Consider the following 27,887-nt stretch of genomic DNA (forward strand, 5'->3'; position numbering starts at 1 on the left):
AAGAAATCATTTCTACATCATAGGTGGAATCAATCCTGCCTGAATTCTGACATCTGCAGTTTAGACATTTATGGTGAACTAGTCACCCTGGGCGGCCTCTATAGCCAACTGAAAGAAATAAGCCCCTCTAGAGGGTAATTCATCTATCTAAAATACCTATTTGGGAGTTGGGTGAACAATGACTAGCCTGCATTAACTTTTAGAGATGCTTACACTAGGGCAGATTAATTCACACAGAAAGCAGCCCTCACTATTTATTTCAGTATGCAGAAAATGCAGAATTAAGCTGCAAAAGATTTTGTAATCTGATAAACATTAATTTGAAGACATATTCTCACAGTAGTTCATACAGTCACTTAAACCTGTGAGAAATACTATCACCTTGATTTCGTAGTTTCGCTTTTCAAGCACAATCTACAAAATGGGTAGGCCTTTTTACTCTTCCAATTCTATAGTCTTTATTTTTCATCTATTTTCACATAGCTTTTGATTTATAAAACAACAGCAACAGTAATGGTATTGTTGCTTTGTGATAATATCTGAAAGTGGTATCTGCCATAAAAAAAATTAAGAACTGTTTTCAGAAAGGCAGGTTGTTTGGAAACATTCTAGCAGAATTATCTTACAATTCAAATCCCTCCCGTAATAGTCATTCATATTTACTCACATTCTTACTCCCATCTTGCTTCAAGCAGAATAAACCATACGAGTAGTTTACATCACTATTACATCCTCAGAAACTTAAGGGTAGTGTTTTCTACACCTTACAACCTAAAATAGTGTTTATGTTGGTGAAAACATTGGATCATTTAATTCCAATTAGAGGACTAATAGTCCTGCATAAAGTGTAATATTGAAACTGTAACTTGTCTTAAGTTTAAAACTCAAACCTAACTATAATATGGCAGGAAGTTTTGTATAATCTGCTTTACATTAACCATTTTTCGTTAGTTGCAGAGGAAATTTTCAGTTACAGGAAACTAACCACCCTAAGCCTGTCTAATTTAGTTTGAAAGATTTCATCAGGACTAAAATGGATTTGCTGATCCATATTGATCTCGTATTTGTGATCAGTACAATTTTCTTATATTCAAACAATTTCAAATACACGATACACTGTTCAATACCAAGTACCAAAGTACACACAGAAACACTGGAGCTCACAACAAGCAACAATAAGGATTCTGATAGCCAAACATGAAAAAGTTACCATAGAATTACAAGTAAGACTTGTCTGAAGCTTAAAGACTTTGTGCAATCCAGCTGCTTCTGCCTGTGCAAGTTTTTCTTCTGTCATCTTGACAACAAATTTCACAGTTGTATCAGTGTGGTATTCCTTATAGTCAGAAATTAATGCTGGAGTTTTTTCAGTCCCATTCAACATAGGTTCTAGAACCTGTTCTTTGTACACCTATTAAAAACAGTTTAGCAAAAGACAAAAACACTTCTTAAAACCCTCAATTCCTTAAACCAACTGAACAACATAAGATTTCAATGCTTTGCGCATTACATTTGATAAGTTATAATTTACAGAACCAGTATAACCTGCAAAACGCAGGCCAAGACTAGCACAAACATTAAAAGGCATCTAAAAAGAACAGAAAAATCTACTCAAAAGAAAAAAGGGATTAAATATCAATTCAGCAGGAGAAGCAGGTATTCTTTGTGGTATGGACGGTAGACAGCACAAGGAGAAACCCATCTCCTACAAAGGCACACAAAAGAATCAAACCATGTTCCCCTCCACGTATGTATAATCATCAGAAATTGTGTTAAAAGTTCATCCAGATGTAGGATTAAATAATCTACTATGAAACTTTTTTTTTTTTCACTGTTACTTACCTGGGTCCACGTCCTTACAGGAAGCTCTGTAATTTCTACAGTGTTCCTGTCCACCACAAATATTTCACCACTGACCACATACTGGTTTTGACCAAGTTCTTGAATGGTTCCTTTGAAGTTTTTGTAGTTTGGGAGCTGAAATTGCAAAAAACAGTGAAGTGGTAATAATCTTTATAATAAAAAACTGGGGGAATATTTGTTTCCCATTCACCATACAGCTATTGCTTTTTATTGCACTAAATCATCAACCAGCCTCTCATGCCTGTGAAAAACTTAAGTCATATGAAAAATACTACGGAATAAACAGAAAAAAGACATGCAAGTGGCAGGAGCAAGTATCTTAACATCTACAGGGTAGATAAACGATTAAGAAGATGCAGCTGAGCCCAGCAAGGTGGTGGGGTTTTTTGTTTTATTTGTGGGTTTTGGGTTGGTTTTATTTTTTTCCTTTTTTTCTTTTTTTAAATAAAACTGCAAGCACAGATAAGGCATGACAGAAAGCAGATTAACACCCCAGTCTCACAATAATTTTACAGAAGTGGTGCTACCTCCCCTAACCATTTTTTCATTCTTGTGCTGTTTGGCAAAGATAGTGGAACCCATCCAGTTTAAAAAAGTAACTAACAGGGAGGGGAGTTTTCTTTAACTGAATTGATTCCCTTATCCAGCTTACCATGCAGCCACAAACACATACCAGCATAAAGAAAGGAGCTAGATGGAGGCAGAACTGCCTCTTTCAACCACAGTGAAGCTTCAATTGACTGTGAGACTACACAGAAGGCCTAGGAGTCCTAAAGGAAGGGCAATGGATTGCATTAATTAAAAAAATAAATTTAAAAAATCTGTTCATTGTTCCCAAGAATTTGCAAAAGGAAATTCACTACGTCATGAAAATTGATACTGCGCAGTCAGCAAACTGCGCTCTAAGTAGAGAAGAAAAGATGTTTCTGCTTCTGTGACTTGGTAAACAAAGCAAAGTAGCACTATCCAGCCACTGTAAAGGCTACGTTATCTGTATTTCATCTGCTGGTTATAGATATTCTGGGTTCACCCAGGTATTTTTCCTGTCCAAATTTTTTCAAGCGTACACCACTTCCAAGACTTTTTATAAAATTTTAAATAAAGGAACAGAAGCTGGATGCAGTTTAGAAGCTGCTGATTTCCTTGGAACAGCGACAGTATCTTTTCCTGTGCTTACAGACATATAAGAAAGTATAATTCAGACAGGACAGAGGAAATGTTAACTTTGGCTGAAGATAAGTAATAGTACCTTCAAAAAGGAAAGGGCGGTACAGCTTTTTACTCTACTGCCATGTCATAAATACCCTGTAAGACTGGCAACTGTGAAGGCTTACAGTCAGCAGACTGAAGAAAAAGTCCTGGGAAATAATGGGAAAAATACTAATTGCAATGTTTTTTGCTTCAAGGTGAACTTCCCCAGCCTCATCCCAACAGTCAAGTAAAGCTCCTACGCAAAATTACTGGGACAATCCAACTCAGATGTTCCAACAATCAAGTGGATATCCAACAATTTCTAGTGTGATATGAATTCATCTTGTAAGTACAAAATAAGGTTTGTGTAGCAAACATAAAACGCCAGTATATATTATTGTTTTTACCATTGGGTGGGGATCTAAGCCATCCAGCATTCGTCTGACGTTGTTTACAATCTCTCTGGTATCATAGTTTGGAAGTTTGCAAGCCCATCCAGTACCAATTCCTTCAGCTCCATTTACTAAAACCATAGGAATGATGGGAATATACCATTCAGGCTCTACACGTTGGTTGTCATCATAAAGAAATTTAAGCAAGTTGTCATCCACTGATGGAAAAAGCAGCCTTGCTAAAGGGCTTTAAAAAAGAAAGACAAGAAAACTGTTTAACTGGAGTTCAGTAAGTACATAATGCTTTGACAGTCCATGGGTCTAGATATGATTATTTGTAGATTTTTCTCATGCCTTCCTTTCTCTTTGCCATTCTGAAGCTGAAAATACAGTGTATGTGCCTCCTGAGACAAGCAAGCTCTTCCCAATGTGCATCCATAACATGTTTGTTTCCTTCACAGCACATGCACGTGACACACTAGTAACTGATGACATTTAACATATACAAAATACCAAATTTTGAAGCACTCTGAACACACAGTTCAATGTGACAGTAGGTCACCCAGTAAGAAAGCAACACAGCATGCAAACGGTTGCAAAACTTCGTTGTTTAATTGCAGAACTAGCAGTCTCTGAAAATGCTACGGTGCTCTTCCTAGTGACTCTTTGTTCATATAGAACATTGCCCTGGGTGAATACAATTTCCAGCACCCCATGCAAAATGGAAAATTTGAAAAAACAGGTTGCTACAAAAAAAACAGGTTGCTACAGAAAAAACATACATAGGAAAGGGAATACAACCTGATACTTAAGCATAAAGCTTACAATTAGAGGAAAGGAAGAAACTACAACGAATTTTAGGCAAAATATCAGACTGAAATTAGCAAATAAAGAAGCAACATAACTTAAAAAATACTATAACTTATGTTAAGGAACACATTCTAACACTGCATGCCAAATTGAATTTCAAGGTATTAGCTGTGAAAACTCAGCATCATTAAATTAGGACTTCATTAGTCATGATAGATGTGTGATTTAGCTTGATATGACTAAACTCATTCGAAAAGAAAAGAATATATCTCAACTTTCAAGTCTATGCTGAGTTGCAGGACTTATGACAGGTACCAATACACTTTCTATTGTGAAACTGATCAGATTTCATACTGACAGGGAAACTGAAAGCCACTTCTGCATGTCACAATTTAAGTTCAGTAACTAATCAAAATTATCTACATTTTCAGTCTTCAGCCTTATGATTCAAAGTTTAATTCCTTAAAAGCTACGATCCCCACAGAACTTCTGTGCATGGAAAATCATGCAGAAAATCAATATGCGAAAACATACAGATGTAAAGCAGAATTTGAGCTTCTATCAAAATATTCCAATCCTCCCCCACTCCTTGCCCATAAAAAAAACCCTGTAGTGTTGTGAAAGGATGAGTTTCTAACAAGGCTTCTTAAAAGCATGCATTTAGCTTTACATTTCTGTTTACCTTAACATGGTGAAAATATAGCGAGGGCTGGCAGCATCCTTCCCACCATGAAGCCTGGTACCAAACTGACCAATAGGTTGTAGCAGATTAACATTGTTACTTCCAACAAAGTTCTGAGCCAAGTTGACAATAGTCATCATTAATGCTTGCTGCAAGAAAATACACGTTCATAGTAATAAAGAGAGACAGTCTTTCCTAATCAGCCAATAAAATATATTTTTAATGCCCCAAAATTGTGTGAGTAATCTGAATTATATTTCAAAAAAGTAGTCTCCCTGAGAAAGGAATGTTGTAAACCTGTTGTAAGAGCTGCTGGCAAAACATAATGCTTCCTCTTCTGCAGACACATTGCCTCCCTGCTTTAAGCGTCCTTACAATCTATGCTTATGAAAACCCCTGGGCTTCTCCATTTTTTCTAAAGCATTTCTCTGGAGGAATGAATGGGGAGCAAACTGACTGCACTTACTGCTTTTAAAGAGAGAAAAGAAGAGATGGAAAGAGACTATTAATATGGCAACTCTTGTTAATATTTCAGATAAATATAAACAAATCAGGAGCTAGAAATAATTTTTGTTCGAACACTGTATCAGGTTTTTGAAGAAAAGTATCTCTTCTTCTTACAAGATTATATTTCTCGTTTAGGACAAACATTGTCCTAGTACGTGGAGCTCCTATATTCCTATGATTTGAGAATCTATAAGTTACCTATGCAATTGGTTGTCTACTATTTTGCCACAACCCACAAACTATTTGGGATACCACTGTGCACAAAGGCTTGGAAAGAATGGAAATATGCTGTATTATTAAGCTGCATACTGTTCGGTTTGTTTTCTTTAAAAGTAAATCTGTGGTTTGATTAGTAGACTTATAGTCAATAGGTTTGCAATTTCAATACAGCAGACATTTGCCTAATATTTTATATAGGCTAAAAATCTTCACAACTTTGCCATCCTTCATACTCACCTCCCCATGGTGATAAGCTGACATTTCAGCAACAGAACCAGCCAGCTGAGCAACCTTTACTTCACGTTTATCATTTCTCTTAAAGCAAGTGAATAAAACTTTGCGTTGCCCTGGTTTTAAACCTATTGAGAAGAATATCCCATTTTCAACATACACAAGCATATGTTTTTAAGTAATAAACTTGTTTTGTCTTACTGTCATTTCTAATCTCTCAAAAGCTTAAACACTAAATGGAAACAAATTCAGTGTAATATTAACAAAATACCAAATTAATACATCAGGGGGGTTTTAAATAATAAAAATTATTTTGGCAAACTGGAAAAGTTACCAGGACAGTGTAAACATAACCCTTTCAGCCAATCACTACTATGGAGCATACAGCATTCTAATAAACTTTATCCTAAATGTAAAGCTTCTACAAGTTGAGTTGTTTCTTTCCAGTCTACTCAGCAAAAACTTTTTCTGAAGAATATCAACACAAATTCAGCAGTGACAACTGCAACTGTAGCTTACACTTATTTTAAAGCACTCTGAAATTTTACTTTTAGTGTGAAATTCTCAGTCATTAAAAATACTCATTAAAATATAAAAAAAGATATGTTATTTGTCTCCCTTTTAGGTCTTCTAATTTTTTTATGTAAGAAGCCAGTGTCTTTGATCTTCTGACTTGTTTTTTATTGTTTAGGCACACTTTAAGTACAACATCTGTGTGGACGGGACTGCAGTTTTTCTGCATGTTATCGAGAACTGATAACCAGTTCTAGATCATGCTTATTGATCCATTCAGTGTTTTAAATCACATACAATTCTGAAATGCACTAAAATATTGTTATGTGTTCCCATTACTAACCTTGGTCAAAGGTAAGAGTAAAAATTGAAAAAAAGACACTGACTCCAATCTACATTTCATTTAAATATGAAACATTCAATTTTCTTTACAATGGGCCTGCACCATGTTTTTCTACCAAAATTCTATTGCATGTAACAGAGGATTTGCTTTACACAGGAGAATCACCAACAAGTAAAAGTGGTAACTAGTAATTGTAAAGAGATTACAATTGTAATGTAATGTTTTTCCTCTTCATTCTTCCTATGCCCAGAAAGCAGAATTTACAGCCAAAGCTGGCAGAAACACTCATAGCAATTATATATAACACATAAAATTACACGTATAATACTGTACATACTACATATGTATAGTGTATAATATATATGGTGTTATAAATAATATTATAAGTGTAACAGAGTGATTATATGTAGTATGTATACTAATATACATACATACATTCTATTACATATATACACACAGAGAAATAGATGAATAAATATGTTCCCTTCTCATTTTCCTTACACTTCCGTAGATACAATCCTGGAAAACTTCAATTCAAATGAAAAGTTATCTACTGCAAGTTCATACTTTAAGTTTCAGAAAAACCATTCTGCTGTTTCTGAGAAAACAGTCAGGGTAGAGGATGTTATAAGGAACAATGACCTCTTGAAACATGCAGCTCTGTGGTGAACCCAGAACAGTAAACTATGAAATGCTTGCCTAGAGACTACTGGTTTATCCTAATACCCGACTACGGGAGGAAGTAAGTCCAAAGCTGAAACAGAGACTGACATTCTTTGATTCCCTAGACACACCTAATCCTAATCTAATTATTCTGCAATAGAGCTGGAGATCCAACCTACTAGGAAGCTACTACCCCTACCCACCTGTGAGCTATCCTACTTTCTCATCTAAAACATAAAACCTCTTATATTTTGCTTCATTTTTTTGGTGTGGGTCTGTAGCATCAAGGCGGCTGACCACCTCCACTATAAAAAATGTAGAGGAAAGAGGAGATAAATGTGCTCTTTTTTCCCCTCTGTGAAACATCAAGGCCTTTTTTCCTGTATCTTACTAAGCATATGCATACTGACAAAAATATAGGCAGAAATTCCTGCTCATGCCGTCTGCAGGCAGTTTTACAAATAAAGCTGTAGCGTAGTAAGCTGCTTCTTTTAATGTTCATGCTATTGCAAAGGGAGCATTAGCAAACATGGCTGACAGAACCCCAGAAGGATTACAGGTCAGTAACCACTAAAATACTGCCTGTGGTTTAAGACTGAAGAGAGAAAAACATTTGCATCTTCATCTGCACTCAGCTGCCGACTTGAATTTTAATTATGATAAGCACTTAAAAGACTGGCTTTCTCTGATGGTCTGACTAGAAGCAAAGCACATGTATGGTCAAGGGAACAGGCCTGGTTAAGTAAAAAGGCTGTGCAACAAAGCTTAAACTTCCTCACAGGAGAACTATGGCAATTCCTTAGCATCTAAATGCTAACAAACAAAAATATAAAAGTTCTTACATTCTCTACTTGAATGCATTGATTTCCAATAAAAACCACAGGTTTAAAAATCAACAATAAAGAGGAATGTTCCAACAAATCATAATGAACTATCAGCTTACCATCAACAAGGGAAGGGATAGATCTCTCATTGTCTGAATTTGAGAAAAGGATCAACTCCTTGTTAATGAAGTCATTGTAAGTCAAATGTTTTGTTGCTGTACCATATAAAAATTGCTGAAAAAAAACACATGCATTATTCACTCAGTACAAAACTATATTACATTTAAATCTCACCCACCAGATTTATTACTATGATTTAGGACTCACCTCGGGAAGGCCATGTAGCCGACGCTGTCGTCTGTCCTCCATGAAGTTTGTTAACCATTCTTTTCGGTCATCAATCTTTTTCTTACTGAAGGCCTGAAAAGATTCCAAGTACACTAAATTATCAGCATATAGATGCTTGTGTAAATATGTGTTACTTTAGTCAGAATTTTAAGTGCACTAGCTGATCAAGTATTCAATAATGCTTAATTCAACAAGATAATCCATATAACTAATGTTTATGCAGGAGCACAAGCACATGACTTTTCAGACATAGTTGTGCAAGATTTTTCAAACTGACAGGTCTCCCACTGATCATAATTGAAATTTATATTCTATTCCTGAAATCTGTACACATTTAGACAAATCTTATCATTCTTATCTCTCGCTTCACATCAGAATTGTCCTTTGATACACAAGTTTAAAGGTGTTAGGATCTTTCCTCAAATAATTTTAAGGTTGGGTTCATAATTTAAACTAACTTTAACCAGCTGTCATCAAGAAAATTAACTGAAGGTATTACAAAAAATACCACGCTCTTCTTGTCCTCTCCATGCCCTGTTTGCTGTGTCAGCCACAGAATGCTAATAATTTGTAGCTGTTCCTGAGTGGTTGGCCCTAGTTCTCTTAAGATTGACAACTTAACAAAATTGACACTGCGTTAAAAGAATAAACCAGCATTTAGGCCAGCTAACTAAAGGCCTTAATCTTAGTCTTCATGATGACAAGGCATCACTTCAAAGCAACCACTTATCACTACAAAAAGACACAGGAATGTTCTGAAAGACTTTGTCCTGATATAGAAAGAGAGATCTGCTCCAGTGAGTTTCTTCTCCAGAGGACTAAGTGAGGAATACATAAAAACTGAATATGTGGCTTAAGCAAAATTTCAACTACTTCAGGAAAATTTTGTGAGTTGTTGAAGTACTGCCTTTTTTTTTTCTCAGGGAATAACATATAGAGACTCCATCATGTCCTGATTTCAACCACTCTACTGCATAAGACAACACTCATCAGTGCTATCTTTTTTCAAGGACTCGATCTGGAGCACTCCAGAAGAGTTCAATGAGTAGTTTCATTTCCTTGGAAACTATGCTATGACACAATAAATAATGAAGATCAGTAACTTACTCTCTGAGAAAGGGACTAAGTGCTATTGCCCTCTTTCGCATCAGATTGACTTCCTTTGTGAACAAAACTCAACAATTCACAATGCCAGACATCTGAAGGCTTAAGATTAGGCTTTTGTAAAAATATTACTGAATCCTTATGATTTTCTCCTGGCTCTTTTCAGCATATTTATAAGTTTTCTAGACCACTGAAGTGACAAATGACCAAGACCTGGATCAGCATAAAAAATATTTTAACAGAATAGAATAAAAGTTATTCTCAAATATTTATTCTTTAATAGAATAAAAATGTTTTTTTCTTTCTCTACTTAAAACTGCTATTCTAAGACCTCATTTACTAGCAAAAGAGTTCTCCAGAATGCAGAAGAACTTGCTATGTGAAGTATTTTTTGTTTTCCTAGATTACAGCTATCACAAAGCTTGGTAGGACCCATAATCTTACAACAAATATGCCCAGAGGTAAATTCGGAGCTGGGATTATAGCTATCAGCAAAGAAAATGTGGGTAGGAGTGTAACTGAAGCTTCTATTAACAGCCTCAGTACTACGCAGTAGTTGTTCCCAGTGTAACAGAGATGACTAGCTTCATCCCGAATTGACAGAATATCATTTTAGACAACAGTGAGGATCAGCTGTAACAGGTTATATGGCCTCCGATATCAGCCTGTATACGGAGGTCTATTTGCAGAAATAGAGCTCAGAATTTTAATCAGGAAGTTCGAGGTCTCTCCACCAATTAGTTTAATGTATATGCAATATACAGACTCATTCTCTATCTAGATGAACACACTTCTGTGCAATGGGGAAACACATACATGGATTATATTTAATGTGCACCTCGAGCAGAAGTAAAATGAGCGGTACAAATAACTTCTGACACATCAGGCTGGTTTTCTTCAACAGTACAGATACCTACTATACCTTTCTGCTAGTAAAACCAAACCACACCATTTTACTGGATCCACAGTATAAGGAAAAAGTTGTTTTGCCCAGGATGGGTATTTTCCCATTTTTATTTTTCACTCTCCTATACCTTTTTCCCTCTAATATCACCTACAATTAAAATAGTGAATTAAAGGAGACAAAAGGTGAAACATTTCTTGAGAAAACAGCTCCATTTGAGACACACCATCCTTTGCCACAAGCTCTCTTTGAAACACAAGTACTTTCCTGCACACAACTATCTAAGACTTCAAACTCAAACATGTAGAATACATGCATGAATACACGTACGCCACACTGATACATCTTCCATAAATAAATAATACTTATTTGATCTTACTTGCTCAGAAACAAAACATAAATCCCTAAGTAGATGTGAAACGTCATTTGTTCAGGCGGTATTGCCTTACTCTGAACACTCTTCTGCATGTTCTGTCTTTAAAAGCAATTCTAAATGTAATGTTTCTTGATATCCACACCATACAAAGTTTATCAAAGCCACTACGCAGAAGGTAGAGCTGATATTGTAGTGTGGAAAAAGCTCTTATTCCACAATTTAAAATCTTTTCCAAAAGCTGCTTTCTCTCCCAAAAGCATTTTTTTCAATTACTCCAGAAAAAAAAAAAAAATCCCTGTTAGGACTTCCTCATATTTTCAGCAAACAATGGAAACGAAAAATGCATCATCTAGCAGCACTTTTATATGTTCCTACCAGTGTAATGGCAGCATCATCTTCAGGACCAGCATATCGAAATAAGATCCTATGTCTTTCCATGTCAGCAAAATATTCTTTTGCTTCTTTAGCAGTGCTGGTACCCAAACCTGTACAGTACAAAGGAACAGTTACTCCATATTCAAAATTTAAGTTTTATCTTTTACCCCTTTTATTTTACTGGAAATACTATTAAAATCATTATAGAAGATACTATCATGAAAACAGTTACAAATAAAACTTAATAGCATCCATTTTTTACGTAAGTTTAAATCCATGAGGTTCACTTATTTGGTTTTAAACAAACCTTTGTAGTACTTTATCTTCCATGCTTTATGATTCTCCATATGCTTCTTCCACTCGTCAAATTCAGGAATACTATAGAATGAAAGTTCTTGCTTATTTTTGCTTGCCTTTAAAAAAACAAAACACCTAATGAACTTTTCTGTTGCGCTGTAAGTAATACATAAAATCTCATTAATAAACCCCATACCTTTACAATAGGAGTGATGAATTCCTCAAGAAAACCATGTTTCAACAGTGATGGCCAATTGTGATGAATAAAATTGATCAACAAGCCTTTTATGTGAGATCCATCCTGATCCTGAATCACAACATGAAAAGATGAGGTAATCTTACAAAACATCAGATCCCTCCAAACCACAAAAAAACCCACTCACTGACCTGCACACATCAAAACAATGTCTGTTGACAGAAAACATAGAAAGGAACAGTTACTTTTAATTTGGATTCCAGACTGGACCTGGGTATAAAATAACCACCTGTGAATGGCACTATCCCTGAGCTAATAATAAGCTCTTCCAAGCCAAGTGTACAGTCGCTGTTCAAAAGTTTCTTTGCCTCTGCCATGTTTTCTCCGAGAGCTAGACAGCTCTCCCAAACACCACAGAACTGAACTTTTGTGGAAGAAAGCCAAGCCTGGCCCACAGTTCTCACTGGTGTTAAGATGCTTGATAGTTCAACCTCCCAGGGGAAAAAAAAGTTTCACAAATATCCAAAGCATAGGATTCCTAGCCTTCTAAAATCTGAACAATAGATACACATTTAATGAGATTACCCAAAAATAATTGCCTGCATTCTTGTCTCTCCTTGACTTTCTAGTACTACTACCTCATGTATTGTTCCTTTTGCCCTTACTTCCAATGTATTTTTGAGTTATCAAAAGCATTCTTCTTTATACATGTTTTTATTATTACTTTGGGGGGTCTGTTACTGTGCAGCAAAGTTCAGTTGTTGATTTGGAGTAAACAAAACAACAGATAATACAGATATTATTCCCATAATAAAAAATACAGATAAATTATTCCCATAAAAAAACCTCACACATTAGGGGCTCTCTCTGCATATATCCATATTGTCCTAACACAGGGAAAGGTTATAATCATAAAAATGTAAGCTACCAAATTGCAGCAAAACACATTTTAAGAAGCTCTGTCTATTAAAACCTGTGAATTTCAGACTCACCTGATCTGTCATGATCATAATTTTTCCGTATCTCAAACTTTTCAGAGATTCTGGATCTTCATAGCTTTTCTTGTATTGTAGTCCAACTATTTTGATGATGTTGTTGATTTCTGCATTTTCCATAATCTGTATAGAAGAAGAAAATTTTGCGGTCAGTGTAATAAGCAGAAATTCAGAAATATCCCACTTTTTTTGAGATGGGCTTTATAGCTACTTTTTCAATGCACCCCTACCTCAACTCCATAATCTTTTTATCCCCAGCCCCCCTGCAGCCTTCACAATTGTAAATATTTCTTCTGTACATGCAAATTCTCAAGACTATACCACACACTTTCTCCTCCACAGCCCGAGGTCAGGAAGGCAGGGAGAAAAGTGCATGTAACAAAGTCATCTCACAAAACTGCCTTCTCTTTCCACTATTTCTATGGGCATCTGCCATACAACGCTTCTTACAGACAAATTATGGAGGACAGCAGAAGTAATGCAATGGGGTAATGCTGCTGCTACTGCCTCACATTGCAAGTCAATGAAATCATACGGCAACGGAGAGAATATAAAATTTTAAGTTTTTTAAATATTCATGTGAAATGTTAATATGAGTCATAGCAGAATTTCCTTCCGCTTGTGAAGAAATGAACTTTATCAACCCAATATATCATCTGCAGTACTACAATTAATATTTCCAGGCTTTAAAGTAGCTGGTACTTTATGAAATCCCAGCCACAAAATTTTCATGAAAAAGAAAAATTGAAGTATGAAGATACAACCCTAGAAATCAAAAATAAACAGGAGACATTCATGTCAGCTAGAAGGAGGAGACAAGACTACTTACCTGTTTGTGAGAAGCTTCTCGAACATTGAGAATTTTACCCCTGAGTGGGAATACTCCATATCTGTCTCTACCAATAACACCTAAGCCAGAGACGGCTAAAGATTTGGCAGAGTCTCCTTCTGTTAATATTAATGTGCAGTCCAAGGAATGTTTGCCACCTGCATTCCAGGAAGAAGTAGATGCAAGGCAAAAAAACAGAAAGCATAACTTTTAAACTCAAATAACAGAAATGCAATTGAATCAGCAGTCATGAATATTCTTTCTAGTCTCCATCAGGTAATTTAAACAGGCTGAATTTCTATTTTTAGGGATGGCCCTCCATATCACTAAAACTACACAAGAATGAGCATCCTTGCATTTAGCAATACACCATGGATTGCTACGGACAAGGAGCAAAATAGACAAAAAAAAATTGTTTATGTGCCTTTACCATTTCATTTTTCTAGCTGCAGATTTCTTACACACATACATTATGCATGCCCGAGTTATACACAGGGTTATTTCCCATTCTGCATTTCCCCTTTCCTCACAGTATATTTTCAGAAGTAATCTATTACATTACACTTTTGCAGGTTTCGTTTTTTATTGTCCATTGGCTGAAGCCAGGCAACTGTAAGAAAAACTTGACAGAAAGGCTAAAGAGATCAGAACACTTGCACTTCTTATACATTCTCAGATATTTATTGAGCAGAATAAACAAAACTTTACTAAAAGTGTAATTTTGATTCTGCAAGATAACACTGCATTTCGGTGCCTGTGTCCAGTGTGCTCAAAACTGGTATGACATATATATTCTGTTTATTGCAAGTGCAATAGTGGATTTGAGGTTCTAAATAATAAGCAAGTTCAAAAAAGGAATCCAGCCTTTTCTAAGGGTGTAAATGCTCATTATGCAGTTTTGCTATTTTATCAAGGCCAAATGGCAGGAAAGATGCAAAAAGCTTCCAAGCCAGCTGAGTCTTACCTGCTGTTAGTAAGATAGTTTTGAATATATTGGCATTTAAAATAGGTGCTTTGATTTGCCTTGAGCTGGTAGGTATACAACCACCCCACACTTCCTATTACACAGAACTTTCATTCAACATCTTTGGTCTTCTGAATCAGATGTATGGCTTAATATAATCTAAATTAAACAGCTATTCACACTGTAAAAAGAAAGTGTCAATAGCTACCACGCTATCAGCAAGGTGGAATCAAAATACCAAGAAAAATACTAGCCTACTGTTTTAGAATATATGAGAGATTCTTTTTTCCTAAATGAACTGCAGCAAACTCATCTGAGTATCAACCAGGTGCACTTTCTTCTGGAACAGCTGCAATCATTAGCAATTAATTTCATGGAAATGTAATGTGCCAGGTATTTTCCTGAACACAGCTGTAAAGAACTCAAAGAGAAAACCTCATGAACTGGCAGGTTCAAAGAATTATTTTATGCTTCACCAGATCTGGTAATCTAGCTGCTCCCTTACAATCCTGTATTCCTATTCCTGGTTCTTTATTCTTCCTTTCATTTCTACCTCTTCTCCTCCAACAAGCCACAGAACTATACATACCTCATCAAGATCTCAAGAAAGAAGAATGACCAGGTATAGGACTCACTCTTTTCAGCTGGGGAGGAAATCTGCAGCAAGTACATCGCTGTACAAGTGCATCTCTCTCTTATTCCTAAGTATTAATTAGTACCAATTCAAAAATTCAGTGGTACTTGGCACCCAAAGAACCTGTGGATGCTGGACTTCAGCTACAAATTCACCCATGAAGAAAAAAATAAAATCTAAAAACCACAGGAAAAATTAAAGCCAGAAGGGTCTGTGGCCAGACACTATTCTCTCCCACCTGCACTGGACTACTTCAGTCCAACTACTGACACCTGTTAATAGAAACCAACCCTGTTCCCTCATCTGATTTGTGGTGCTTATGAAAGTGTAATTCCTGCAATCAAATTTTGATTGAGAAAAAAATCCTGCAATATTTTGGGATCCTTAAAAATATTTAATTGTCCTGAAACACAACTACATGAAATAACACTACTGTGTTTTGCTGCCAGATTACAGATAACATGTATGAATGTCCTGAAGCAATCTCCCTTTAACTGTATCTTCATGCATTAGGTAAACGTTTTCTCCAACTTAGGGGAAAGTCTGAAATTCTTTTGAAAAGACGATTTACAACTGTGTAACTCTTCACCATATGCTTACTCACATGCACATTCATAGCTAACATTCATACGCAGAGTTGAATTTTTTGGACTAAGAAGCAGCAGTAATCATCACCTCTCACACACAGAAAGAGCATGTACCATGCTTACTTCATCTGACCCTGAGAATCCCCAAACTTTTCTGTTAAGGTCCAAAAGACATAAAGACTGACAGCTCTACAGTCTTTATCTGTGTACTCATTAAAGAATTTCCACAGCACTAGGACTTCCTTTTCCCCTGATGTCAAGAAACATCAAGCTTTTAGTCAGATGCAGTCACCAACTAAAGTTCACCGGAACATGTTCTTAAAAGCAGAGCAACCAACACACATGCAGCTACACTGAAGGAGTTACTCTTCTGGATCATCTTCTGCCCTCCCTTTCTCAATGAAAGCAGATTTTTATTGAGGTCACTGATCCTCTTTACAGCATTAGCTTAGTGCAACAAGACCAAAAAATTCCTATTGATTTCCAAGACCAAGTGGATATGTTACCTTCGGTCTTTAATAAGAAATGACTACACAACTTTTTATTTACGATCCTCCCGTTTAAAACATCTCTACCAGTATATATAACGTTACACTTCAGAAAGTCAGGCCAAGTGTGAATATGACAACACACATTGTATTCAGAAACTGAATGCCCCTCTGTCTTCCTGTGTGTCCACCCCAAATGTGCAATGCCTTCAATGTGAGAAACTTACTATGTTCCAGATCTTCAATAAACCAATATCTGGGCAAGCCTCCCTGGGAGAAGCAGAGTTCCTGCTCCCCATGTAACAATAACTAGGTAGCAGTTTACCCCTGGATAAAAGGGATCCAAGCCATGCAAAACTTTAAGCATCAGTGTTGAGCCCAAACGAATTCCTACATGCCTCCTTAGCTGATGAAGTTTCAGGGTTAATTGTATTAGCTCCCCTGTTAGAAGTTCTTCCTTTCCCTCATCCCTAGTGAAAAAAAATTAGTAAAACCTGATTTTGAAGCCTGGTTTCCAAAGCAGAGCTAAAAAAAAAAAAATCATGACGAAAGTGGATCCAGAAATCATTCACAATGTTATTTATGAGCGCTAGGCTTGATATCCATAAAACACAGCATTTCTCCAAGCACACAGTCTTCTAGACAAGAAAAATACTGGTAACATGCATCTGATTAAGGAATACAGATACAACAAGTAAAACACTAGATAAAGGAGATATGGTTATCAACTTCTGAGGCAAAATATGACATCTGAATAACTGGAAAAGTAATAAAATACTGCAGGAAAAACTCAATAAAAAATTAATAACCTGATCCAAGGAATAAAAAACAGAAAGGGAAGAAAATTAAACAGAACTCATCATCTCAAGTCATCTATGACTTGAACACTGGAGCTCAGGAAAAAAAGAAAGCCTCTCTACCAGTCTTACATGCTTTTAACCTACTTAAGGCACCTACCTACCACACTGCAGTTTCTCTATCTTTGCTTAACGTAAGGATGTATGAAAATCAACTAACACAGGCTGGCAACATTTCAAACTCCTTAGTCATATGTGCCCCTCAAATAATTCAAGGACAGCCCCCATTCAATTGCGACTGGCACAAAGATCACCATCTGATCCCGATTCCTATCTGTGCTAGGAAGCAAGCCAGCAGAGGTTGCCTGTTTGCCCTATACTCCCAGATAGGAACCTAATGGCATTTAAAATCTCATGAAAAAGGTCTCTTGAACCAGTGTTACTCATTCTCTACCCTAGAGAGGACACTGTTCCAAATACCAAACTCAAAATCATGCTTTAATTCCAGCTCTAGAAAATTTAGAAAACTAGAAAGGCTTTTATTAAAAAGATATACATAAGGATGAGAAATAAAGTCAGGTTTAAAATTATGATGTCTGTGAAAAAAAAAAAAAAATAATCTATGTAAGGTAAGTGTTCTTACCAGCATCGTTAGCATCATCCAGTTTCGGAATGCCCTTGATTTTACTGTGTTTCACCGATGAACATTTTTTGTTCAGCTGAGTTTGTGCCTTAAATTTGACCCAATTTAAAATACTCTCTATGATACCACAGTTAGAGGCCTGTAAGTAACAGATCAGAATTGTGGGTGAGAAAAATTAACCTTCACACAGCAGATTCTTATATCTCAATTTTAAGTCACTGATCTAACACTGGTCCTCAAGGCCCTCTTGATTTTTAAAAATGCAACATAGAAAAGGTCAAGGAATTAACACATACCTTACTGTTTAGCATTTTATACACAAAACCAAAACACAACATTCACACAGCTTCTTTTCCACCCATTGCATGATTGGTGAAAGGAGGAAAAGAGGACTGAGTCTTACGTTGTGTGGTTGATGTGCTGAGACATTTTAGGTATCAAGCACCTGTTTCCTGACTTTGACAGCAAAAAGTAACCTTATGGGATATTTATTGGAAATGACTGAAAGTGTCTGAAAGACAATCAAAAGCATTCAAGAATAAGGCTCTATGTCAACCACTTGAGAAACTGTTCAGTTTTTAAGAAACACATTGGCAGCAAAAATACAGCATACTTTCTAAAATAAAACTGTCTTAGGTTTGGTTTCACATCAAAAGAAAATACAAATGGAGGAAAATACTGTGAGCTTTGGCTTTTTGTTATCCCCCATAATAGAGTACTCATTGGTTAGAGGTTCTGCTGCACATTTAACACCTCTGGAGATCAATTTTCACTTCTGGGCATATTAGAAGCACTGTAAATCGAACCTACTGATAGAAATACAATATATATAACGAAATCTGAAGAACGAATACAAGATTGAGTTGTGTTATTTCTTCCAGTAAGTTCTCTAAGAATGTCAGCAGTGACACAGAAAAATAAGCCACTATACAATAAGTTGAGTTTTGACGCCAAGAGTACTAGCAGTGGCACCATTCTCCTTAGTACTGGAGTTTCCTTTATGTTACTGGCACTAAACAGGACTTTGTGTACTGACTTCTGACTAACAGAGTTTTACTTTTCCTTCCTTGTATAAAATAGTAGTAGAGGAAAACCCTCTACCATGTGTTTCTACTAATACATTCATTTAGAGTACCAATTCTTAACCCATCTACAGCCAAAATTTCTAAACTTGTTGCCTGACAATAATGATCACTTTGAATGCTACAGCCACAATTTTGCATTTCCTTTATTACTGGAAGAAAAGTAAACGTGACTTGTTCCCTCCCTCTCTTTTCGTTTCAGTGAAAGGGAGTAAGACTGACATCAATGAATAAGGTTGACAACATTCTCAACTTCAGAAAAATGTAACACAAAAAACTTGTCAAGGCCTATGTTTAGGCCACAGATGAGATGATCGGGTGAAGCTCGCTTTTAAATCCAGGGCAACAGCCAAAACACAGTCGTTGCATCCATTATTAAGGCCAGAGAATGAACAGAAGTTCCTCCATCCCATTTTCATAGTATACTAATGTCACCAGGGTACCATAATGAACTAATTAATCTTCTGCTACATAACATAAATGCATTCAATCCAGTATGTCAATTTCTGCTTCACAGAAAAAAAAAGGAGCATGATTTACTTACTGCTTTAAAAAATTTCTCAGATAGTTGGCACTTAGACCCAAAACTTTTAGGCTGCAACGTCATGTTTTCCTTTGTTTGGGAATCAAATGATGGGTTTTCAATCAAGCAATTAACAAAAACCCAAATATGATTCTTCACCTGTTGAAAACATAGAAACCAATTTACTCAACAAAATTACCACATTCATCTTTTTCAATATTTTTGTACAAAAGTTACTTGCCTGAAATGGTTTCACTGAAACTCCAGCTTTATTCTTCTTTTTCACCACTTCTATCAGTTTGCCCACAACCTGATCCACCACATAATCAACGTGCCTACCACCCTTAATGAGGGAAGAGACAAAAAAAAAAAAACACAAACAACAAAACCATTGAATTTCCTAATAGATTTTAGCCATATTAACAAAGTTCCTGTCATCATACTTCATGTGCATGAATTTCCTAATTTAAGTTGCAGCATAACAAAGGAAAATTTGTTTTAAAAGTTTCTCTTTCATGTTATTCAGTCTTCATACAAGTGAGGATGACAGATGTTACATGGAACAGAAGAAGCAGGAGACCTTTCATTTACTGTACAGCGGTAGACTGGAAATGTAGCTGCTAACAGCTTGTAACAGGATACAAAAAACTTAAAGAGTAGGGCAGATCTGAAAATTACTCTATAGCACTGGGATGGTACCTGAAACACCACACGGCTGTCAAAAGGTATTTTTTTAACAGGCACACAAATAACCTTGAACTAAAACCACCACACATTCATTCATCAAATTAAAACTTTCCCATTTAGTTCATAAAAAAAAGGTTCAAGAGTGCACCCTCATATACACAGCATCCATGCCTATTCCCTCCCAAAGGTCATCTCACCTTTTCTTAGCTGTATTTACAGAACTGTTTGAATAAACACTGTTAGCATTCTTTGCTAGCCTGGGGCTTATGCAAGGGAAAATGGAGAGCAAACTACAAATAGCCAACCACGAGATTCAGGAAACGCTAAAAGAACACAGTAAGATAACCTTAAGGAGACGAGTAGTTCTCCTTAAGACTCACCAGAGGCTAAACCTGCCCCAAATTCATACCTGATGGAACAACAAGAGATACACACAGAGCACGCAGCTAATCATAAGCTGGCAAACCAACCCCTTAGGAGATCACAGGGCAATGACTTGTAGCTACACAATCATGATGCCACCTGTTTTGTAGCAAACAAGCAGTCAGCTGGACTCCCTTACAATTGCTGCTCAAATGCAGAAGAAAAAAAAAAGGCTTATAAGCAATTTCTTGTATCATTACAGTGCAAAAAAAAAAAAAAAGAATATACAGGATTTGCTTCCTCTGTTGCACTGTAACAGCTGAAAGTGAATCATTCACAGTGACTGTCACAATTCTTCCTTTTACCCTAGAAAAAAGGGGGACCGGGTACTGGTTATCCTTGCTTAAGGTCTTTCGAACTCGATATTTCAAGTGAAGCCATTACTGCAAGAAAACTTTTAGTGGAGGCAATGTATTCAGCTTCCAACTATAACAGACCCTGAAAAGTTCCCTTTTTGAAGCCATATATAACTCATGCTTTGCAATACAGCACGGTGATGAAAATACTATTTTCAATGTTTAAACAGTGGTTTTACTATTGATGAAATTCAGTCTCAATAGGGAAGCACTAAGCATTTGAACATCTTCAAAAGGTGCCCCAAAGCTTCTATCACCTTCTCTAGCTACAGTTCTCTTTGGACTTAAAACTTTAAACTAGCTACAAAAAAACCCCACCACCAAACACCAAAAAAATGAACAAGCAAAAAAAAAACCCAACAAACCCCAAACATACTGCTAGAAGACAAGTAATTTTGAGATTAAATTGCTTGGAAAATAAAAGCATTTCACATAAGTGTTCTTGAAAAAAGAGGTCTATTACAGATCTATTACATGCTAACAATGACTACTGATTTACATGTGTAAAAGGAACCTAACAATTAGGGAGTATATTCCACAATGCAGAAGTAATCTGAACCAGAACCACCAGTAAAGCCTAAACCAGCACAAACTTACATCACAGATAAAACAGATTAGGAACAACTAGTATTTGAAATTATGTATCCTCTAGTCTTTAACTCTACCGAACAACGACTACTGTAGTCTAAACTAACGGTGATAAGTATGCTTAAATATGTAGAAGTCCAAGGCAACACAACTTCCCTTACAAGTAAAGAGGCAGGCTTTCTTTGGAAAGATGTCAAAATTGTGAACGGTCTTAAAACCCTGGATATCTGAAAGCTGTTTACATTTTTGATTCAAATGCCTTCCTTTAAATTTATAGACAAAAAGGTACAAATAATAAAATGTTAAATTCTACTGGCTGTTACAGAAAGTTCACAATGCTTTCACTAGTATCTATTACCTTGTAACGAAGAATAGAGTGATGTAGGCATATGCTATACAATTAAAACATACCTAGGTCAGTGCTCAGTATTTTACACAGATCACCTTTGCTTAGTATCAGTGAATGCCTCATAAAAATACAGACTAAATAATGGTTCCTGTTCAGACCAATCTGCATTAGGATGGATGAAATAAAGAAAACATGTCTATGGAGACATTCACCATTAGGTAACAAACAAACAAAAAAACCCCTCCTGCTTTAAAGCTGTTTTAAAAAGAGAACTGAGGAGAAGAAAAAAAAAAGCTTTTGATGGCTATGAGGAAGTATAGAATAGATAAGAAATAAGAAATGGAAAACAATAAAACTAAGAAAAAACAGTAGCCAAAAAGACAGAGGAAAAGAAAGAACAAACAACTACCAAGCAAAACCCAAAAATTACGGCAGACTATGAGTCTGAAAAGAGTGAAGATCTAAAGTGGTTGAATTGATGGGAGATAGACAGCAGCTGTGTAATCAACTTCATGTAGAAAGTAGATATTTAAAAAAAAAAAAGAGTGGAGGTAAAGAAATTACTTAAGATGGTCAATATCATTAGTCATCAACAAACCAGTACTTGCACTTCAAAGAAACCATCTATGATTTCTGTCAGTCTCTAGAATCACCTACTAAACAGCAACAAAAACCACTAGTGTGTTTTAGAAGCACTATACATATAAGTATTTTTCATGGCATTTCTTCTTAAAAACAAACAAAAAACCTCCCGACCCAAACCTCCAAATACAGCAAAATTAAAACACAACAGGTTTTATTCACATATGAATGACAAGAGTTTCAACACAGGGAGAATTAAAGTGAGAGTTGATACATCAACATCCTGCCACTTCAGAGACAAATAAATCAATTTTCAAACCGTACAGAAAAGCTACTACAGGAAGATATCAAATGCCATGTTCCAAAAATTCCACATTTGAATGGCAATTTTAAAATGTGTTACTTTGACTCACCACATTACTGAAAACTTATGCTTACAGGAATATCTCAGCATATCTTTGTATTTACAACTTTAGCAATTTATTTACTTATTTATTTACAATTTTAGCGCTCCAAATATTTTTCTAAAACTAGCATCTGGCATATCAAAAAATAGCTACTTACCAGGCATCCTTGTTCTTAGAAGATATTAGTTACTCTAAGAGTTCCCCATTCCTGTGTCCATTCTTAGTGTGTAGCAATGAGTGAGGGATGTTCAGAGCTCAAAGTCGGGAACCTTTCAACCATCTCACCAGTAGGTGGCACATTTACCCACTATCGAAGCATAACAGCCTATAACTGCCCCAACTGTCAACACATTTTAATACAAGACTGAAAAATACCCTCTAAATCTAGAGGGCTGTCAGTGATTATTATGACTACTGTATTCTGAGAAAGAGTACCAAAACTGCATAACCTTCTTTTCCCAGAAGGTAACCATTACGGTTGAATCCCAGCCTTGCAGCCTTCAAGATGCAAGGGTATTGGATGAAATGCCAACAACTGGGATCTTAAAAATGAAGCTTAGATTGGCTCCTATACATATGCTATTGATATTGTCAGCCATAACGAACAGCCTCAATTAATTCTGAGGTAAGTCATATTTAAATTCTATGGACAGACAAATGGTTGATATGGTAAACAAATTCAGAAGCTAATTATAAAATTGAAGTTTTCAATTAATTGGCTAGACAAAATCTTATTTTCTTTTGCATTTGTTTTCTATTTATTTTATTAGAATAAATCTCAAAATGTCAAGCTCTGGAATTGTCCAGAATTTCTTGCTGAACTCCAGCAAATTTTAAGAGGTTGGGATGCTCCCTCCACCCGTCTGCTATCTGACACTGCATCTGCATTAGCTGAGCATTTCTGCTGAAATGATTAGTAGTATTAAGAATTAGCAGTGCCACCATATTAAAAATACCATTAGATTGCTACAATAATAACTGAAGTTTCTACTACAACTACTATTAAAATTCAGAACTTGAGAAGACCATATTTACTCAGTTACATACAAGTCTCAGTAAAGGTTATCTGCACAACCATAATAGCTACAAACATTCTTTCCAATGCTGCCTCAGAACCCGAAGTCAAATTCTGTAGTGGTTTACTGCAGCTAAATTGTGAATAAATAGGGACCTGGACAAGGTAACAAATTTACAAGAACAAAACAAGGGAGTTGTGCCTCAACATACTGCCTGACCTTCTACACACCCCTCAAAAAAACCCACAACCCATCAACCTAAAAAAAAACTTGTTTGGAATTTAAGGCAAGTTTGAAAAAGGTGGAAGGGAAGTTACGACTGGGTGAAATTTATCCAGAAACAGAAATGAAAAGCTTTCAGCAAACAGCGATAAATAACCAAAAAACAGCTGAAATGAGCTCCTCACCTGTTAGCAGATAAGGGAACAGGCAGTTGACGCAGTTAGTTACTAGCCATTATGTCTCATCAGTGGGTAGTTGCACATCAATTGCTGGTGAGGTGGTTCACCGCCCCGAACATTCCACATCCAGTCACACACATAAGGCATGGATCGGGAGAGTGGGAAAAACTAGAAATTACAACACTTACCTTTGAAGAATACACAGTACTTTTTCTATGAATTTTCTTAAAGAATATATGATAACAATGTATGTGTAACTGCACGATGGGTGAAAATTGATCCAAAAGAGTCAAATTCAAAATCTTTTGAGTAAGTGTATGCAATATATTAACTTAGGAGTCAATAAGTATTCAGTTTTTTCAAATACATTTTCTTAACCTGATATCAATCAGTATTACGTTTTTCTACATTGCCAGCTTCTTCATAAAGGTGTGGAGTTTTTTATTTTTCATAAAGGTATCATCTTTAAGGTCATGCTATTTTTCTTCTTTATGTTGCATAAAGAGGCCCGAATTAAAACTAAGTTTTAACCTTTAAACTACCAGATACATTTGTTATCCCTGGTTTTGACAAGTAGCAGATAAGCATTTAATTAAAATGCACACTTAGAAAGTAAATATTCTGCAATGAAATTAACTACCGCCCCTTACCACTGAATGCTGGTTCAGCTACACTGAAAATCACACTGGAAGAAGTTACGCAGTAAAAATTATATAACACCAGAACACTGGTTACACATCGTCTATCACCAAGATTAACACTGATAGTCCTGGGCACTTGCCTAGACTTGGGACTCCACTTAGTGTAACCATGGGTGCCCATCATCCACTTGTGTTACCATTAGGATTTTCTTGTTTGACTCCTGTGAGCAAGGAAGGTTTAAGTGTCTGATTACAAATTCTTATCTTTCTCATCTTTGGGAAGCTCCTGGTTAAGATTCCCTAAAAACTGCCTCATCAATGACTAGAATTGCTTGACTGTTAGATCACTCATCTGATGCAATTTGCGAATAGCAGAAACGACAAAGACTTTCTCTCACCATGGTGGATCCCAGATCCCTAAACCTGGGGTACACCAAACAGGCATAAATGAGAGTTGCACTAGTTGATTTCAGTTAATTGCCTCGGTGCCTGAACACGCCAGCAATTTGAGAAGCACGAAGACTGTACTTTATATGCTGAGCATATTGCTGCTTTATCATAACTGAAGACTTGCTATGGTATCATTTCACTACTACTACAGTTGCTAGTAAGTACAGAGAACACCTAGATCCTCTTATATAATACAAATAAAAATAACACAAATAAAAAAATTAATTTCCATAGTTCAGGCCAGTTTTATACATCATAAAGCAATAAACGGAAAGCCATTTTTCAAGAACACCAAAAGCCATTTTTTGCCCTCCAAAACTTGCTGCAACTACTTTTTAAAGGATTTGTACATTTTTTTACCTTAATTTCAGAATTATTTTATTACAATATTTTTAAAAAGGAAGAATAAAATAGTTCCATTCATTTTATATTTAATTAATACCAGGTATTATGCTCACATAAGACATTGGTATCGCTAATAATGATTACTAGTGTTTTAAAAACTAGTGCATATTCAGAAATACTGCTATGAATGTATTTTGACTACATCCAATTGCTCTACCAGTTCCTCTCATGCAAAGGATTCTCTCACCTATTTATGTTTAGTAACTGAGATTATTTATTTTTTTTTTAATGAACTATCTGACTGGGCATAACCTTAGCATACATTTTTATCATTTACATTTTTTTATCATTTAATGTAACTACTCACCTTTGTGGTAGCTATACTATTTACAAAGCTGATTTGCTGAAACCCTTTTTCACTTAAAGTGAGGCACACATCCCATCGCTCATTCACAACTTCGTGAATAACTTTGAGGGCAACTCCAGTTTCATCCAGCTTGTCTTTTACATAAAGGTCTACATAACTGCGAAATCCATTTACCTATGAGTAATACAGGTAACAATTACTATTCTTCACATCAAATTTTCAGTACACTTAAGATATTTCAAATGAGGCTCTTACAGGTAATTTCTTCCCATTCAACATGACTTTGACGCCTTTGCATGACCCAGCCAAATCATACGCTCTTCTTGTCATGAGGGCTACAATATCCTTATCAAGTTTTTCCATTTTAAATTTAGATAGATCTGGCTGGAAGGTAATGCATGTGTAGTCATCACCATCGAAATGCTTAATCTTGGGTTCAGAGGTCTTCATCATATTGTTCATCCAAGTCTTTGGAAACAAAACATTTTAATGTTAGTTTACAATACATGATATTCTCTGTTCCATTTTTCATCTGTGCTAGGATTGCAAGAGTTACACAACATAAACTCAGACTTCTTTTAGAAGTTTCATCTTGTAAAACACTATGCATAAAATGAATTGCTTTATCAAGATTTGCACAAGTATCTGGGACAGTAGATTTGTGGTTTCTGTAAATATGCAGTTATCATCACATTGATGGACACAAATGCAAATAGAGCCCACCACAGAACTGACTAAATTAGATACAAGTGAACTGGCTAAACAGTCCTTATTGCCCACCAGTTTAATGCTTTCAGTCTGTAACACTTCTATAGAGAGGTTTATTAGCCCCTGTGCAGAGATTCTGTAGTCTCTGAGATAGCATCTTTGTGGCTGTACAGTGTAGCAGAGCATGCTTCTTGACAAACCAACTTGTGCAGACTTGACTCAGGAGCTTTGGTATTGTTCCCTCTTTAAGAACATGAGCACATTTATAAGACCAACCAGAATGCCTACTCACAGCATATATCAAAGTTGTTATACTGTATTTTCACAATTTTTGAAAATATAGGAAAACGTAGCGCTTACATCTAAATTGTAAAGCATGTCATTTTCAAGAAGTACACTCAAAGCTATATTAATTTTTTTTGGCAATCAGCAGAAAATACTAAGTTTTTAAAAAGTCAGGTAAAACCATCAAAATGTATTGTTTATGTAATGACATGGCAGCATAACCAGAAATTAATTATTTGTCCAAAAAAAAAAAGACAAAGAAGCCACCAACTGGAAAAGATTCCAAAGCCAAGGAATCTAACACTCTTAGAAGAAGAGCTTAGTAAAATTCTTTTAGCAAGGTGGCCATCTCAAAGCTTTATGTAGTAGATCACATTACATTCAATCCTTGGACTGCGTCAATAATAACAATGAGCAATGGGTTCAAATGGGGGGGGGGGGGGGGGGCCTGCACTGAAGTCCAGCTAATGAAATTCATGACTGAATACTAAAATTCATGACATAAACACTGAAAAATCTTTCTCTTAACACTACAGAAAATTATCTAGATAATTGTTTGCACAGCTAAGTAGAAAGATTTTTTGACAAATTATGTAACAGCAACTACAAAATGTTTCAATTAAATATATTCCTTTTCACAGGCACATGAATATACTTAGTTTTAACAGAAGATTTTTTTTTCATTTTTAGTTACCTAACACTCCCAAGAAAAGTTATTACTTAATAAAAAAATCCCAGACAAATTCTAATACATAGAAGTACCAATTTTACTGACGGAACTAATCCAACCTGTAAACTTTACACACCTGTTTGAATTTTAAATGATTCATTTCATGAAATATTCATTAAATATAGAAATCATGTTACATTTTAATTTATAATTACAGCAAAGAAAAGAAAAA

General features: G+C 35.8%; 1 protein-coding gene across 4 annotated transcripts in view; it reads right to left on the bottom strand.

Moving 5' to 3' along the window:
• Window positions 1-27,887, bottom strand: part of TOP2B (DNA topoisomerase II beta) — a 65,389-nt gene that overhangs the window by 14,362 nt on the left and 23,140 nt on the right. For all 4 annotated transcript variants that reach the window (XM_056334285.1, XM_056334284.1, XM_056334282.1 and 1 more), the window contains exons 7-23: window positions 26,248-26,460; window positions 25,993-26,166; window positions 19,622-19,723; window positions 19,402-19,539; window positions 17,776-17,914; window positions 13,663-13,820; window positions 12,831-12,956; window positions 11,839-11,949; window positions 11,653-11,758; window positions 11,346-11,455; window positions 8,566-8,658; window positions 8,358-8,472; window positions 5,902-6,023; window positions 4,939-5,087; window positions 3,462-3,693; window positions 1,843-1,977; window positions 1,211-1,411 (exon numbers count right to left, since the gene is read on the bottom strand). In XM_056334285.1, coding sequence (XP_056190260.1) covers window positions 1,211-1,411; window positions 1,843-1,977; window positions 3,462-3,693; window positions 4,939-5,087; window positions 5,902-6,023; window positions 8,358-8,472; window positions 8,566-8,658; window positions 11,346-11,455; window positions 11,653-11,758; window positions 11,839-11,949; window positions 12,831-12,956; window positions 13,663-13,820; window positions 17,776-17,914; window positions 19,402-19,539; window positions 19,622-19,723; window positions 25,993-26,166; window positions 26,248-26,460 — 2,424 coding nt within the window. The remainder of the gene's footprint in view (window positions 1-1,210; window positions 1,412-1,842; window positions 1,978-3,461; window positions 3,694-4,938; window positions 5,088-5,901; window positions 6,024-8,357; window positions 8,473-8,565; window positions 8,659-11,345; window positions 11,456-11,652; window positions 11,759-11,838; window positions 11,950-12,830; window positions 12,957-13,662; window positions 13,821-17,775; window positions 17,915-19,401; window positions 19,540-19,621; window positions 19,724-25,992; window positions 26,167-26,247; window positions 26,461-27,887) is intronic.

Source organism: Falco biarmicus, chromosome 4 (genome assembly GCF_023638135.1).
Source record: "Falco biarmicus isolate bFalBia1 chromosome 4, bFalBia1.pri, whole genome shotgun sequence".
Taxonomy (NCBI): Eukaryota; Metazoa; Chordata; class Aves; order Falconiformes; family Falconidae; genus Falco; species Falco biarmicus.